This window comes from Corylus avellana, chromosome 7 (genome assembly GCF_965113065.1).
Source record: "Corylus avellana chromosome 7, dhCorAvel1.hap1.2, whole genome shotgun sequence".
NCBI lineage: Eukaryota > Viridiplantae > Streptophyta > Magnoliopsida > Fagales > Betulaceae > Corylus > Corylus avellana.
Window position 1 is genome coordinate 25,335,763 of NC_142496.1, and position 16,395 is coordinate 25,352,157.

General features: G+C 36.1%; 2 protein-coding genes across 2 annotated transcripts; one reads left to right on the top strand and one right to left on the bottom strand.

Annotated features, from left to right (window-relative positions):
• Positions 1-8,152: 8,152 nt before the first annotated feature.
• Positions 8,153-10,396, bottom strand: LOC132185782 (uncharacterized). Its single transcript, XM_059599568.2, has one exon. The coding sequence runs from the start codon at positions 9,802-9,804 to the stop codon at positions 8,464-8,466; it is 1,341 nt and encodes a 446-aa protein (XP_059455551.2). The 5' UTR covers positions 9,805-10,396; the 3' UTR covers positions 8,153-8,463.
• Positions 10,397-12,713: 2,317 nt separating this feature from the next.
• LSM3A (Small nuclear ribonucleoprotein family protein) lies at positions 12,714-15,482 on the top strand. Its single transcript, XM_059598295.2, has 3 exons — positions 12,714-12,934; positions 14,489-14,584; positions 15,217-15,482. The coding sequence occupies exons 1-3, from the start codon at positions 12,818-12,820 to the stop codon at positions 15,295-15,297; spliced, it is 294 nt and encodes a 97-aa protein (XP_059454278.1). The 5' UTR covers positions 12,714-12,817; the 3' UTR covers positions 15,298-15,482.
• The last annotated feature ends 913 nt before the right edge of the window (positions 15,483-16,395 follow it).

Sequence of the window (16,395 nt, forward strand, 5' to 3'; positions counted from 1 at the left end):
AAGTTTAGAAGGAAAAAAAAAAAAAACACTGTATTAGGCATTGTCAATTAACCATTAATAATGCCACATCATCAAAGTAGGATAAAACTATGGTATATAACATTGTTCTCTATATGCTGCTCCTATCAAAATTAAGCTTTGCCTGTCATTCATACTTTGACTTGTAATGAAAAAGTTTTGATTTTATGTTTGTTTAGAGACATCATGACATTTGTCACTTTTTTCTGCTAGTGGTACTTTATTTATAAGCTATGTACATAGGAGATAAAGTTGTTGGTAATTAAGAGATAATATAATAACACACATCATAATAATGATTAATTTCATTAGTGACCGCCGTTAATTTTCACCAACCCTATTTTTTATTATTATTTGTAACACTTGGGCCCTTTTTTTTAAAATTTTTTTTTTTTTTATAATACCTGGAACCTTCCGTAGTTGTTTTTTTTCATTATTTATTTTTATTCTAAGAATGCTTGATGTATATATAAAAATATTTAAAAAAAAAAAAATTACAAGAATAAAGATTATTTTATAGTGGGAGTGAATTGCAAGCGATCATAAGCATGTGCAAAGATTTTGGTTATTAATAAAAATGTAAGCTTAAAGTTTGAGGATTGTGAATCATTGGAACATGGAAGCACGTGGACGCACAAAAACGATCCCGAGGCTTTAGTACTTGGTACTTATTATAGTTAATAAAATCATTACAGCAACAACTGCCAAAAAACCATGCCGATTTTTTTTTTTTTTTTTTTTTTTTTGTAGAAAAAAAAAAAAAAAAAGGTCACTGTAAACGGGCCCTCATGTGGGCCAAAAGAAAAGCACTAAAAAAGCCCGCATTGAACAAGGGGAGGTTGGGAGGCCCCCATGTGCCATAACACAAACAACTTACAATGGGGGGGATGGGAGAGTAATAACAAAAAACCCGTTCCTCTCACGTCCACTTCACTGCTTTTTCCTTCTGTTACTGCTGTCCCACTTCTCTGATGCCATACTCCTAAAATGGATAACAGGATAAGCCTTGCTCTGTTTACACTTTTTTAAGTGTTTCTTTTTAACACTTTCTTTGCTATCGTCCAAACGGGCCAACACTATACTCCTATCTCAACAATCTACATGCCATGCCATGCCATGCCATGCCACCCCGCCCCTACAAATGTTTCAGGATACTACAACTTTTACTACAACTCTTTTACAAACTTATTGTGTGGTAAAAAATTTAAAACAAAAAACAAAATTTGAAAGTTTAGCGACCGATGTACGATGGTCACATCAGTTTGTAAGGATTCTCTGTTCCATAACAACTAGTGACGAACCCTAGACGCCACTTACCATTATAATGCACAGCAGCTGGGCATCATTCAGGCCACTTGGTGGCCAAGTTGGCATCTAATGCATGGCAACTAAACAGGGATATTACAGGACAATCATAATAGCTGCATGAAGGTAGAAGAAGTCCTTGGAAATCAACTTTTACTGGTAACAGATAATTTTACTACAATATCAGCACCTGAAAGTGTATAATAAAATGTATCCTCTTACAGAAGAGCAACGATTCCTAATGGCTTATTGATGTATCTCCATTACAAAGATACATCCATTTTGATAAAAATCAAACAAACAAGTAGAACACAAAAACTACATGTTTGCACATTTGTCACAGCAAGATATATTTGTCCAGTAGTTTTCTAGGCTCATTTATTTTGCAGACAATAACTCATAGACCTCTTTGCCAAATGAAGAAGATTAGAAGTTTAAATTTTTGAGCAACATAATATAGGCATATTAGGGTCAAAAGTAGCAGTAAATTTCATTTTTTTTAAAAAAAGATCATCCAAAACTAGTGCAGAAACAATTTTTCTTCGAGAATTAGAAACTCAAGATCAACAGTCTGATAAACAAAATAAGGGCCTAGCAAATGACGTTTATTACAGAACACAAATGAAAATAAAAAACAAGCAACAAAAAGATTTTTCACTTATTCCATAACAAGCACTAAAACAGAACAAGATAATGGGATAGCTTCTTGCCCATCTAAGAACTAGCGTAAGATGTTAATAAGCCAATAGCTTAGCAATAAGATAAGCATGGAACAGATTATTGTAAACATAGTTCAACATAATCATGTTCAAATAGCAATTGAATCGTGCTCCAAGAACACGCCTTGCAGGGAACACCCCAAATGTTGAGAATGATTATTCGCGTACGTGAATGCATGTGTGCGTGTGAGAGAGAGAGAGAGAGAGAGATGGAGAAAGCATCCATGATGATATGTTGGAAAAGGTGCACAAGTAATTTAGCACTCTATACAGTTTCATAAAGAACTTGAAAAATTTCCAAGATGCACCTGTAAAATGAGAAACCCAGAATCTAGTTCAGTGGGAAGGTCTGTAGTTAAGCAGGCATCCACCATGTGCAGGCAATTTTTAGTTTTTATCAAGCACAGGAGGTGTAACACTGCAAACCTATGCCTTCAACAACTAGTGTGGAATTATCTGATTACAACACATTAACATATTAACGTCAACCATACATTAACATTATAGGAAGTTCAGAATGCAGCACTGAAATATAAAAATTATGCTAGTCTTTTGCTAAAGGATCCAAGATGTTTATTCAACCAATTGTAATAATGTCAAATTAGGTCAGCAGAAACCACCCCAATTACCAGACCATACAGACTGACCAGTTAAAGAACAGTATTAAGCCTTATCCAAAATATTTTTTTTTTGATAGGTAAGTAACTGATATTATTAAAAGCGTGAGGCGCCCCAAAGTACACTGGAAGTATACAACTAGGAACACCTAACTAGAAGGGGAAAAGGGTACAAGAACCTTATCCAAAATATTTAAACTCAGTTTCTTTCATTTTCTAAAAACTATAGTTTGCAAAATTATCTTCCCATCCTATATTTCTGTGCGCTGTCTTGATGTCTCATATTCCCACAGCTTAGAAGTCTTAAACCCTATTTAATCCATACCACAAGCCGATCAAGATCCCATCCTACTCAGAGGCCACAATCTTACAATAGTCCTAGCCTGTTAAGGCTTATCTTATATCTGGTATTGCATGACCTCCTGCTTGAATATAGGGTAAAAGGATAAGTTAGTTATAAATGAAATGGTGACCAGTCTTCTCAAGTATTCATCCTATTAATATAACTTGACTCATTCAAGCATTAGAATTTGCCCTTGGTAAAAGACTAAACTGATCCTTTTTCCTTCTAACAATTAATGGACATAACTCTACCCCTTGACAACAGTTTAATAGACAACCACCGATGTCATCAAAAAAGAAATAGTTTTATGGTTTATTTTAGTTGCAATATCATTTTTATTGCAGCAAGAGAGATGGATTTGATATTATTCATCCTAGCAAAGATAATTGAAGCAATTTTAATGGCAGGTTACCATAATTCAATGTTCATGAAAGACGCCTACACTTCTACATCAGAAAACAATCTATTCAGTGGGATAAAAACAAGCAGTAGATGCATTTATACACACAATGAAATGATTGAATTAACTTCCCATAATATCTGAAAACACAATTCTGTGAAGTGACGACTTCACCAAAATTACCAGAATGATGTGAGACAGATGAGCACATAAGTTGAAATCCTAAGAAAACCATACGAAAACAAAACATACCTTCTTGAAAGTTAGGAATGGCAAAAAGGAATCATTTAATTATCAAATCCTGTCCATATAGCCCCTTAACACTTGCCTGCACTTAACCTTCACCAGGAAAATCCCAAATACTCTTCTTCTTCATTGCAGGACAAAGCATTCTGATCCTCACCTCAACTGAGGTAGCATCTGCCTACTATTTGACCAATGCAGATTATGGCACAATGTGATGCAGCAACCAAAAGAAAAGGCCACTATATAATCCTAAGATTTACAATACAACATGAATTTGTTTCCTTGTTTCAACATAGGGAGGATAAGCCTCCTCACACAACACAAACTGCCCTCATGTGCCAACAAAAAAATCCGATAATTTAGAAAAGGAAAATGAGCATATTATGCATGCCTCGAGTCACTAAACATAAAACAAAAACTGCAACTGAAGTGTTTCAACAGATTAATCACAATCTTCCCCTACATAGTTGGATCTCCTCCAGTACAATAACCCACAGTCGACCAAGTAGACACTAGCGCCGACCTGAATGGTGAATGGACAATTGGCAATTCCATGAACAAAGACTAAAAGCTCTTTGGATTGGATAAGCTCTCTCCCCCAATGATGGGGTAATCATAGCTTCATTTTTCAAGTTGAGATCTTTTCCCCAGTGATGGATAAATTGTAGCTGCATTTATGAACCGGTCTTAAATTAGCATAGCACCTTTGTCCTACAGTCAAGGAGGCTAACTTTACTTGATACTCAACTACCCTAGCCACCTTTTACTGATGAACGCAATAACCAAAGGGAGTATAAGCCACTCTTCAAAGACAAGAGAGTCCATCTCATGACTGTTACCCACTTCACACCACAGAGGTATTATGTGTGGTTTGAGCTATATTATTTACATATTCGCTACCTTAGCCTGACTAAAGATATTATTTTAATATAGCTCAGAATTACCATGATGAGAAAATGTTGAGACTGATCCCAAACCTGTAAACTTTGGAGCCTATTAGGTATCAAGAAATTTAATATTAAATAAGTATAATATTCTACAATATAATATGAAGATTGTAAACACATTTTTATATGCATTATTGATTGTATTTGACCTCTGAAGTCTGCACTTGGTTGAAAGATCAAATAAGCAAAGTCAAACCTCAAGCAAGCATAGAGAACTGACCATGCCTGCCTAATTCAGGTCCAGAGTTAGGTCACCCAGCTCATGGTTACCCCCAAATTCTCTCTCATTCAACTAGCTAAACAGTAAATTTTTAGTTTTCCTTGGAATAGTGAATTTCCACATACATGGCCTTTAGAATCAAATTACCAACTTACTTATCAAAAACAAAATCAAATTACCAACTATATAGAGACCTAAATGCAATCATCCGCAAAAACCACATCAGACTTGAGAAAACTTCTAATAGTTCCCCTTTTAAGGAAAGAAAATGACAATTACCAACACATTTAACGGTTGGGTATGTAAAAGCTTGGGATTTGAGGGGCCATTTATTTGAGCGGGAGCACCAACTGTTATCCATTGAAAGGATTGGGGTATCAGTTTCAGCCCAAAGTGTACAGAAATCCACATCACAGGTCTTGTGGCTTTTGGGAGCTTGTGTCTCCATAATTTTAGGAATTCAGGCAGTTTCATATGCTATAGGTTTCATTTTCAGCCTCCGGATTTAGTAGTTTGACTCTTTCTACTTTAAAAAGATAGATATGATAAACAAGAAGAGTAGGACTAGTAACTTCCAATGTTTTTTTTTTTTTTTTTTTTTTTGATAAGTAATAAACTGTTTTATTACTAGTAACTTCCAATGTTGAAATTTTAACACTTGAGAAACTTAAACAGCTTCCAAACAAATAGCAGGAATCAAATGCCTAGTAGATGCTTGACTCTAATTAAAGAAGTGTAGGTCCTGCAAGAATCCAACATGAACAGTGTAACATTCTTAAGAGAAAATGGGAAATATGTCCTTCAAACAATGCTCCCTTTTTCTCTGAGCCAAATGTCACAATGCTCGCACTTACTGAAACACAACAAAATGATGGCTCTTCAATTCCTAAGAAGTAGAAAGTGTCCAAGATTACCATTAGTTTCATCATTCCATTTTCTGTTACTGCCTTACAATATTCCACCACTAGCACTGAACAACAACCCTCTTGAGTCAACATTTAGCCATTACTAACTGCCGTAAGTAGTCAGTTTTTGTACTGGGTGAACAATCAAAGGGGATCAGCTACTAAACTAAACCAACCCCCTCAGGTCAGATGGTAGTCAGGTTACCAATTGGGAGTCAAAGAGAGGCCGATCTTACTGTGAGGACCACCAATCTAACCACAAGAGCTGTCAATCTGGTACTGAGAAGCGCCGATATGGTGAAACAGAAAAAACTTGGTACCTCAGGCAATGGGAGAGAGGCAAAGAGGTGGTTTGTTTCGGCAGCAACAGGCGAAGGAGGTGGTTTCTTGAACTGACAGAGTGAGAATGGAGAGATTGAGAGAATTCTAGAATGATGAGGTATCAAAACCCTACAATCTCTTTCAAAAAAAAAATGGCATATTAAATATATATTAAAGGAAACTTCACTTAGTCCTGAATTACCACACCTTTTTCAATGTCTCCCAAAACTACCAAAATTTGAAATGTGGGTATCCGATGTATTAGCCTTTTCAATCACCCCTCCGTTAAGATTTTCTATTAAATCCTAATGGAAGGAAAGAAAATAACCAAAATATAATGATGATTCAACTATAATTAGTTCGATCTCTGTTGGTAATGCACCCCTGCATCTCGAGCAAGTGGAACTCGTAGCAAATTTTGGTAGTTTGGGGATAACATTAAAAAGGCGGGTAATTCAGGAAGTAAGTGGAGTATTTCCCTATATATCATGTATAAGTCATTTGGGTCAGTTATGTATGGCTTATCGACCCTCTAAACCTAAGACCCAACCCAAATATGTTGAAATTTCCTAAAACCTACCCGCCAACTGAATGGGGGATGGAGGAAACCAACCGAACCTGGTTGGTCCAGGTTGGAATCATTGTGTAGGTCAGTTTGGGTAGACCCAATGAGCAGCCTTATCCACCACAACCACCATCATAAAACAACCTGAACAATCCCTTCAACTACTAATAGAAAACTCTTTTTTATAAGTAATCAAGATATTATTAGAAGCGTAAAGCGCCCCCATATACATGTACACAGGAAGTACAGAAGAGAAGCCATAGAACTAATAGGGGCAAAAAGAATTTTAAAAAATGATAAAATTAATCATCAAATGAGAAACATAAACAGTTGTCCATAGATACAATATGTTGAAAAATAAAAACTTAGTCTCCTCCAAAGTCCTCTCGCGGACCTCAAAACTTCTATCATTCTTTTCCTTTCATAGACACCACAAAAGGCACGAATGCATCATCTTCTACACAACTTCACATACAAATCGACTACTCGTCTAGGCATAACCCAAGACAACCCAAGTCGACTATGGAAAACATTCCAAATGGTGCAAGTAACCTCACAATGGAGAAGGAGATGGTCCACAGACTCTCCATTCCTTTTACACATATAGCACTTATCAACCACGATGACGCCACTTTTGGAGATTGCCCATGGTAAGGATCTTTCTGAAAGCCGCCGACCACACAAAAAAAGTTACCTCAACGAAAATTTAGTTTGTCAAACACTCGTCCAAGGGAACTGGAAACCATCATGACTACCCATTACACTGTAGAAGGATTTAACACCAAACAACCCTCTTTTGGAAGGGACCCACCGTAGCTTGTCTTCCCCTTCCCGTGTCATTCTCGCTAAATACAACATCCTGAAAAACGCGGCAAAGGCATCTACCTCCCAATTATGAGCCGCTTTAGCGAAGATCACGTTCCACTAAATGGCACCTCCAAAAAATTCCAAGTGAGCCGCAGCAGAAGCATCATTTACGCAAGCAGTACCAAATAAAACTGGAAAGACATCCTTAAAGACCATATCCCCAAACCAAAGATCATGTCAGAATTTAACCTTGGAGTCATCTCCCACCTCAAATCTGGTGAAACTATTAAACTTTCCCAACCTCTCCTAATATTCTTCCATAAACCCACCTCATACGCCCCAACAAGCTACTAATAGAAAACTATATTGTTCTCTTTTGGAAGCAATGCAATCCTAAGGCAAAGTGGACCAATTACATGAATCAACTAGAAGAATTCAAAATCGAAGATTTATGACTGAAATCAAATAATACTATATGAGAAGGAGCAGGAGGAAGTACCCTTCCACATAAACCATATGCTCCACCTAGAGAATGTTAGATGCCAATCTATTTTACACAATGCCTAAGGACCTCCAACAGATTGTCCATGACTGAAGCCAAGCAGGCCTAGATATTAAAAATCCTTGACCCATAAGTATGCTGCCTTATATATTGCATATAGGCAGAAGCAACAACTCAATTATAGTCTTCTTATGTTACCACAAAAAGATACAATTATTCTCGCTCCAAACAAAAACATATTAGCTGAATTTCATGAAGAGAACAACAACAACAATATAATATTAAGTATTCAAACTTACAAAGTAAAACAGGAAATGCTAGCCACAAAATTCCTCAACCATTCATTTAAGGCAAATGGATGATTGCCATCAAAATATCCTGTGTTTATGATAGGCAGGCAGCATAAATGATTTCCAGCAAGGTTTATCCCTCCAATATGTGATACTCCACTTGAAACCAACTGCAGCTTACCAGCTGCAGAAGGAGACTGTAATTGTATAGCAAGCATATAGCCATAGCAATAAACTAAGTTTGATAAGACCAGCCAACTAGTTAAAGCCAGCACTCATTTCCTTTTGCTTCAATTCTAGTGCCATACGGTCATTCTCAAGTTTCATCCTCTCATTTTCCATCCTCAGCTTTTCCAACTCACGGTCTCTTTTCCTGCTAAACTTCTGCCATTTGAACCGCTGTTTCTCCAATTCCAACATTTCAACTTGAATTTGTAGCTTCTGTTCTTCTAACTGAAGTGAGCGTGACCCAATCCACTGCTTTTGTAACCAACCTGATTTTGTGCTCTCAGGCAAGGCTTGATTCATATCAGCTTGGGCAATTAGTGCATGAGAATAAGGACTTCTGTTGTAGTCCTGGGAATTCAAGGAATTCCCAAAATTAACATCTTCATGGCCCTGACTTTGTTTTAATTTCTTTGCTGACCCTAACACTCCATACATCCCCCTATTATCCCCATGTGAAATGTGATTCTCCTCAAAGTAATCAGGATCATCAGTTTCCACATCTTGGTCATCTTCATCAAGATCATCATGTTGGTGCCTCCTGACATCATCATTATCATGGTCATCTTTATTTCTAAGAGCCAACTGTAATGAATGCTGCAATTCTGGATCATGAGGCAGATGCAATCTGTTGCCATTATGGTAAGAACACATCTCTTCGTAGAACAGCTGCTTTGAGCTTAATATTTTCCTAACATCATCTTTCTCTTTCTCTGACAGGTAATCTATCACATCCAAAAGTGCAGGGTTCTCAACAACCTGGCAAGAAGTGCCCCTCCCAAGCATATCATTAAGTTTCTTATACCTTTTGTTAAGGTCGTTGAATTTATCCTCACACTGCTGGGGCGAAACATGATAACCCCTCTCAGCTATGACCTTTGAAATACATTTCCACTTACCCTTTTTTTGTAGCACTGCAAATTTTCTTCTCCCCCCACCACCACAATCTGAAGCTGCATCCTCTCCTATATAAGAAACAGCAGTAATAAGAAGCCTCACCATCTTATCAGTCCACTTCACACGCTGCCATGGCGACCCCTTTTTCCCTCTGTTTGCTTCATTATGACCATCAACACCCTCTTCAGTAAAGCTTGGATCATCCTCATCGCTCACCGAGTTTTTGCTCCTCTCTCCCTTATTGAAATCTGCCATGGGAATGGTTTGATCACAGTTTTGCATGGTTCCCATTGTGAGCGGGAAACCCACATGAATCGAGGGATGTACTGAAGGTCCTTGGCGAGGATGAGACTGGTGTTGGTGCATTGAATGCGGTTGTTGTGCTTGATGATGAACTCTCATTGATCCTTGCAAGTCAAACCCTCCATAGGAAGACCCACCTGAAATCATATCTCCTTGTGATAAATTCCTTTCCATTGCTTGTTCCAAACAACAATTCAGATCAGACCCATAAACCCCAAACCCCTAAAACCCTAGCCTATATATGTATTTCCCACTCTGATGAAGCCATTCACATAAACTCCACCAACTCTAACAAAATCAGGCATGCCCTTCCTAAAGCATTTCCATTTCCTTCTACAGCCTCCTGGACGCCATTCAAATAGCCAAACAAGCATACCCATTCCCCATCTAACCAAACCAAATAGAAACCCACATCCAAAACTTCAATACCAATTACAAATTCCACAAAAAATATAAAAAATTTCGCATTCCTAGAAAGAAACCAACCAAAACTAGAAGCAAATAAAAGTACCCAACAAATTCAAGACGAACAAAAATAACAATAATAAACCCTCAAGTGTGTTCATTCACAAGGAAGCAAAAGCTACTTATCTGCACCAAATAAATCTCCAAACAGCTGTTCAACCCCAGAAAGCCATAAAGCAGAACTCCCCGTAATTAAGCCGAGAATCCAGGCTCGATGATCACGAAAAACATCGTCTATGTCCAAATCACAGCGAGCTAAGAAGATTATCTCACATTTTAACGGCGAAGCCAATGAAGGGGCTTATCGTAGGTTCAATGTATGCGAAGATTCGGTGGGTCCTTTATATTAATATTTTATGAATAATTTTTTTCTGTAAAGATGGTAGCGACAAAATTAGAGTCAGTCCAATGTAATTTCTAAAATATAATATATGATGCTTCCAGTACAAATTGCTTAATAAAAGGGACGTCTAGGCCAAATTCATGTATGTGTAATGTGCCCAAAGAGGATGAACTTCTTTTTTTTTTATTTTTTTTTTTTTGGCCTTATCTTATGAGCTTCTGCCACTTCTATTATGGATTTCACTCTTTAGTACGTCAGGTGAGACAATTTGTAATAGAGTATTATGTTGATCTTATGGAGTGACTCAAGAATACCATTGGTCAGAGATTGTTTGTTTATTTATTTTGTCGATAAAATTATATAATTGAAACTTGTTTTACTTAATGGTATGTTTCTGTTTAAAATAATAATCATAATAATTTGAAAGTATAGTTAATAAAAAAATGTGATTTTAAAAAGAGTTGGTAAAATCACAAAGCCAAACAGATTTAAACTCTTTTTGTTAATGTGTTTTGAGGTATTTTTTGTTATTAATTTGAAAAAGCATTTTGATATGATATAAATGTGAAACCGCTTTTTGTGTTTTAGACGTGTTTTGTGTTTAAGTTATTTGTTAATATATTTGTTTTGAGAAACGAAAACAAAAGACATAAAATAAAAATTGTAACAAATGGAGTCTTATTTGTTTGGAATTGATGCGAGTAATAAAGCTTTTTGTCTATAAAAGCTTTGCCTAAAAGTTCTACTACTAAAAAATTGTTTAACTTACCACCGATGACGCTAGTTAAGTGGTTTTAAGGAAATTTTTATGAGGTTTAGGTGTGGGTTCGAATTTCCGCAACAGAAAATTGCTCACACAAACCTAGTAAGTATTAACTGCCTTAAGAATCCACTGATATCCTAATGGGGTTAGGTCAAGTTAAAATGTTCTCTTGAGGAGATGCATTTTCCAACTTCCAAAAGCTACTTATATGAACGGTAGATTGAGGTGACATGAATTTGGTTTGAATTTAATCGTAACACATGTATTATAACAGAATACGAGAGATATGTGTCTCAATCTTAATGGGTTCATTTCATTAACTAGATAGGTAAGGGTGGACATAAAATGGAAGCAAGTTAGATGAGACATTTGCATGAAGAATTCCTCCCAATCGTAACGACTACTTTTTGTGTTAAAAGGTCTACTTTGAAGGAGCTTTTTTCCATTACTAGCAAGAAAAGGTGACCCTTTTCCATCTCAAAGCACGTTAGGTGGCACAGAAAATGGCTATTTACATGAAGAAATCTTCCCAATCGTGTCCGGAATAACATACAACTTTTTATGTGTTAAAAGGGTCTACTTTTCCATCTCAGTATCTCACTAGATATCAAAGGGAATTTAGATTTTCTTCCTTACTTTACACTGCCTTTTGACAAACTTGTTTTTTTTTTTTTTTTTCCCTTTAATGGCGGTTGTTCTCTTTGCTTTGTTTTGGAGTAAGCATTTTATTTCTTTTGTTAAGAGGAAATATGATTTCATGATCACCAAATACATCTGTTCATCAAAAAGGGCACATTAACAACCTTATCATTTATAAATTTTGGCAAGAAAAGTGCCAGAAAGTTGTTTGGTGATGTAAAATAATGAAGTTGGTTTTTTTAGGGGAAAATGGAAGAATACTTTGCCAAACACCGCCTAAGTTTTCTAACTTTTTTTTCTCAAAAATTTGGTCTTCAAATGACTTGTTTCAATTGCATGTGATCTATTATATTAGTAACCAGAAGCAAAAAGTGACGAGAAACGCTAGGCTTACAAAGGTAATAATGTGGCATAATATAATCGAGAATGAAATAAGTCTAAATTTTGAAAAATTCAATTATATTAGGCCACATCACTTTGTTAGAATTTTTTATTTTTTAGAAATTCAAAATTCACCATTATATATATATGAGTTGTGATTTAGTAAACACCGGCGTGCATGAAGAATGTGCACACCAGTGTTATAATATATATATTTTTTTACTGTTTAAATATTATTTTAATTATATTTTATAATATTATAACCCTAGCATGCACACTCTTCATGCATGCCGGTGTTCACTAAATCATTATTCTCTATATATATATATATATATATATATATAACATGAATTTTTTTAATATTTGATTTTCACAATTTCTTTAAAATATGTAAATTTTACAAAAAATATTTCTTACATGTTGGAGGTAGATGAAAACTCCGTACCATGCCCTAAGACGTCACCGTCTCGTTTGTCTCTGACTCTCTGGACTAGTGCGTATAATATAGCAGACCCAAGAAAGAAGAGCGCGAGAGCGAGTGGTTGGGGGGGGTTTTATAGGCTGATTGATAAGAGGAACAAAGAAGTAAAGGAAGAATGGCGAGCGAGGAAGATAGCGCAGTGAAGGAGCCTTTGGATCTCATTAGGCTCAGCCTCGACGAGCGCATCTACGTCAAGCTCCGATCCGACCGTGAACTCCGCGGCAAACTCCATGTGAGTACCTCAATCTCTATCTCTCTCAAGCATAAACACAAACGTATGGCTCTGATTTCATAGTAACAAGTCTCAATGCTTTGTGGGGGGGTCTTGGTCCTGTTGCGTGCTGGATTTGTGTTATTTGTCCATGCCTTTCGGTCCTAGGGTTTTGCTTTACGGACCTAAAAACGATGAAGATTAGGGTTTTTGAGTGAGTGAGCTGTTATGCTCAAAAGAATTTAATCATAGTTTAGCAATAGCTGGACATAATATTTGAGTGAAACGTTTTTTTTTTTTTTGTTTTGTTTTCTTTTTCAAGAAATCGTTGTAAAGTGGAGATTATGGTGCCCCGGCACACTACATAGCTTGGTGACATTGTTGAAAGTTGTTATTGGGAAAGTTAAAGAGCGGATAGAGATAATGTTATTCAGTGCAATTTGTGCAATTAAGATTGCTAAAACGAGCTTTGGCCATTGGTTTTCTTGTGGAGTGATTAAATGCTGAAATGCTTAAAAATCATAGTTCAAGGAAATGTATAGAAAGAAAATATATGGTTGAGGAAGCCTAGTTTGTGGGAAATTAGGTATTCAATGCAACTTGATACTAGTCTCAATGCAACTTGCACGGTTCGGGCGGGTTTGCCCTTAAGGAGTGAGTACAAAATAGCCCTACCTTGGGGGGTTCCTCGTCATAAAAAATTAAAAAAAAAAAAAAAATGTAAAGAAGACTGTTGCCATGCTGGATTCATGACTTCTCTTTTTGACATGTATGCTGACATTGATTTCCATGAAATCATGATAATCATTATTGTTGGTCATTGTATTCCTATATTTTACCTAATCATGATGATCATTATTGTTAAGAGTCATTAGCATGGATACTTTAGAAACTGCTTCCATGCTTAAATACATCTTTTTTTATGACTTCAAATTGGTAAAACAGTGTACATGAACTTTGAATTTAGTGTGAATCATCAATTGTTGAATTGGTAAAACATTGTACAAGATACCTAGGTTCAACCTTAAGCTTCTCAACTTTGCTCTTAAACCAAAAACCACCCATTGTAAGTATGTTAGTAGGGTTGGCATGGGTCAGTTTGTCAGTTTTTGGCCAAAATGTACTTCCTAGCGAATAGACATTTTAAGGGTGTGCAATACTATCACTTCCTAATTTATCTATTTTCAATCCTTCTTGACCTCTGTTACATTTCTCTGTAAGCCAAAAAAATTTCCATGACAACCAGTATTTATCTAGCAGGCTCTTCAAGTTGTTGTAAAACAGAGCAGTCCTCTATTGAAGCAATTTGATCTTGGAAAAGAAGAATTGTCCAAATAATGGGTTGATTCTCTAGTTTATGAGCACAATGTACTGGGGCGCAGCATATTTGAAATAGATAATTTAGCTCTGTGCAAGAAGAAAATTATATTAAAAAAGAAAGAAAAGAAAGAAAGAAATAGAAAGAAAATAAAACCTTGAAATTGAATCGGTAATTTTAGCCTTCTAATTTGGTCATTAGAGCTGTTGTTGTTTATATCGGGTTTTCTGTTTTTGCCTAAACATCTGGCTTTGCAGGCTTATGATCAGCATTTGAATATGATTCTTGGTGATGTTGAAGAAATTGTTACCACCGTTGAAATTGATGATGAAACATATGAAGAGATAGTTCGGGTATGTTTTAATCTCTGATTGTTTCCTTTTTAAACAGTTTTTTTTTTTTAATTGCAAAATGTAATATTGTCTCTGTTGGAAGCCAAAATATGGAATGGAAGAGATAATGGGAAATGTTGAACCTTGGATAGAGGTAGCATAGTTGTGTTCTCCATTGCTCCTACAGTTAAAAGAGTCCTCTTATTGTTCAGAACATTTCTTATTGCTTATGAAACATTATGCCTTTCTAGATACTGAAAATGTTTACTCTCTCTCTTATTTTCTTTCCTCCTTAATTAAATGAAACTTCATTGTTGGAACCACCATAGAAAGGAGCTCAGGAATATGTTAGCACAAACTTGTATGGCAATGGACATAATATTCGTCTTTTGGCGATTATACCTTTATAGAAGCACATTGATCAATGTCAAGATTAGGGCTTCCATAATATTCATCTTTTTTCCCTTTATTATAACGCCCTTTCTGACTTTAGCAAAGCTGATGGATAGGTTTAGTGTCATATGAAAATGCAAGAATGCATAGTAAATCAATTTATGCTGATGAATTTACGTGAAAAAAAATATATATGTGTGTATTTGTTATTATTTTTTTATTTTTACTAATGACATTCAACTTTTTTTTGGTCCATACAGACTACAAGGCGTACGGTGCCATTCCTCTTTGTTAGAGGAGATGGTGTGATATTGGTTTCCCCGCCACTGAGGACAGCTTGATTTTCAAGGGGAAGTGTATCGGTTCATTCTCATAGGACACATGCAGTAACATAATATATGTCGCTGTGCTCTTTTCCTTGCCAAGCTTCTTTTTTTTTTTTTTTTTTTTCTGTCGCACTGATGAATATGTATGAGTTATATATTATTCTGGATTTGTCTTATTGATTTAGAAAACTCTTGCTTTCTTGGTGTTGTTTACCTCTTCATTTTTGCATTAAAGTATGAAAAATGTTAGGCTTACAAACAAATTTTACAAAAAATCTTTTGCAACATGACATGGCACAACATGATTGAGTTTCTCAAAAGTTGAATTTATCTCATTTCTAATCATGTTGTGCTACATCATGTTGTAAAATTTGTTTGTAAGCCTATAGTATTCCTCTTAAGTATACTCTATTTTCTAGGTGATCTTCTTTCGAATTCCCAGGATTTATTAGGTTGATACTTGAAATGGAGAGGATCTTTGTCCCGCTGATACTTGGATAGGGCCAAATGTGTTGCACCTATGTGCTAGATACACTTTCTAATCCCATCTCACCGTAGGGTGCAAAGCAGGAAATGCACTGCCTTATGCAACTTTCTTTTGTTTTCTTTACCCCGAAAATTCATTGGGCTGCCTAAGGTCTTATTAGAATTTAGATGGCTAGTTTAAATAGTCATTGGATTATCTGTCTTTTTGTCACCATTCACTGTGATTGAGATAGGCCGCCTATCTTCAGCATAAATATGAATAGCTGAGTGCTGGTTGTTATCAGTCTCAAAGAAGCCGCAACTGGGTGACAATCATGTGAAGGTTATTGATTCTATCTTCCTTTCTTTCTCCCCCCTTGCATCCAAACTCCTCTCAGAAGCAAGTATTGGAACCCCCTGATGGTCAAGACGTTGGAATGTTTTTCTTTTAAAAAAAATTTCTCAGTAAGGTGAAGCAAGTATTGTGGTGCTCTGATGGTTAGGATGCCAGAATATTTTTGCGGAGGCATGTGAATCTGATGATCTTCACCACTGTAACTACAGGTGCTTAGCACAAGAATTGATTGTTTAAAACTGAGAAGATTGATTCACAATGCTGCTCAAGTGGTGGCTTTATGGCGTCGCTAA

What these genes read in the sequence shown, in the direction of transcription:
- LOC132185782 (XM_059599568.2), bottom strand. Translation starts at nt 9,804, where the DNA reads ATGGAAAGGAATTTATCACAAGGAGATATGATTTCAGGTGGGTCTTCC.
- LSM3A (XM_059598295.2), top strand. Translation starts at nt 12,818, where the DNA reads ATGGCGAGCGAGGAAGATAGCGCAGTGAAGGAGCCTTTGGATCTCATT. An exon ending in AACTCCGCGGCAAACTCCAT is followed by an intron (nt 12,935 to 14,488) that starts GTGAGTACCTCA and finishes CTGGCTTTGCAG; the next exon opens with GCTTATGATCAGCATTTGAA. An exon ending in CATATGAAGAGATAGTTCGG is followed by an intron (nt 14,585 to 15,216) that starts GTATGTTTTAAT and finishes TGGTCCATACAG; the next exon opens with ACTACAAGGCGTACGGTGCC.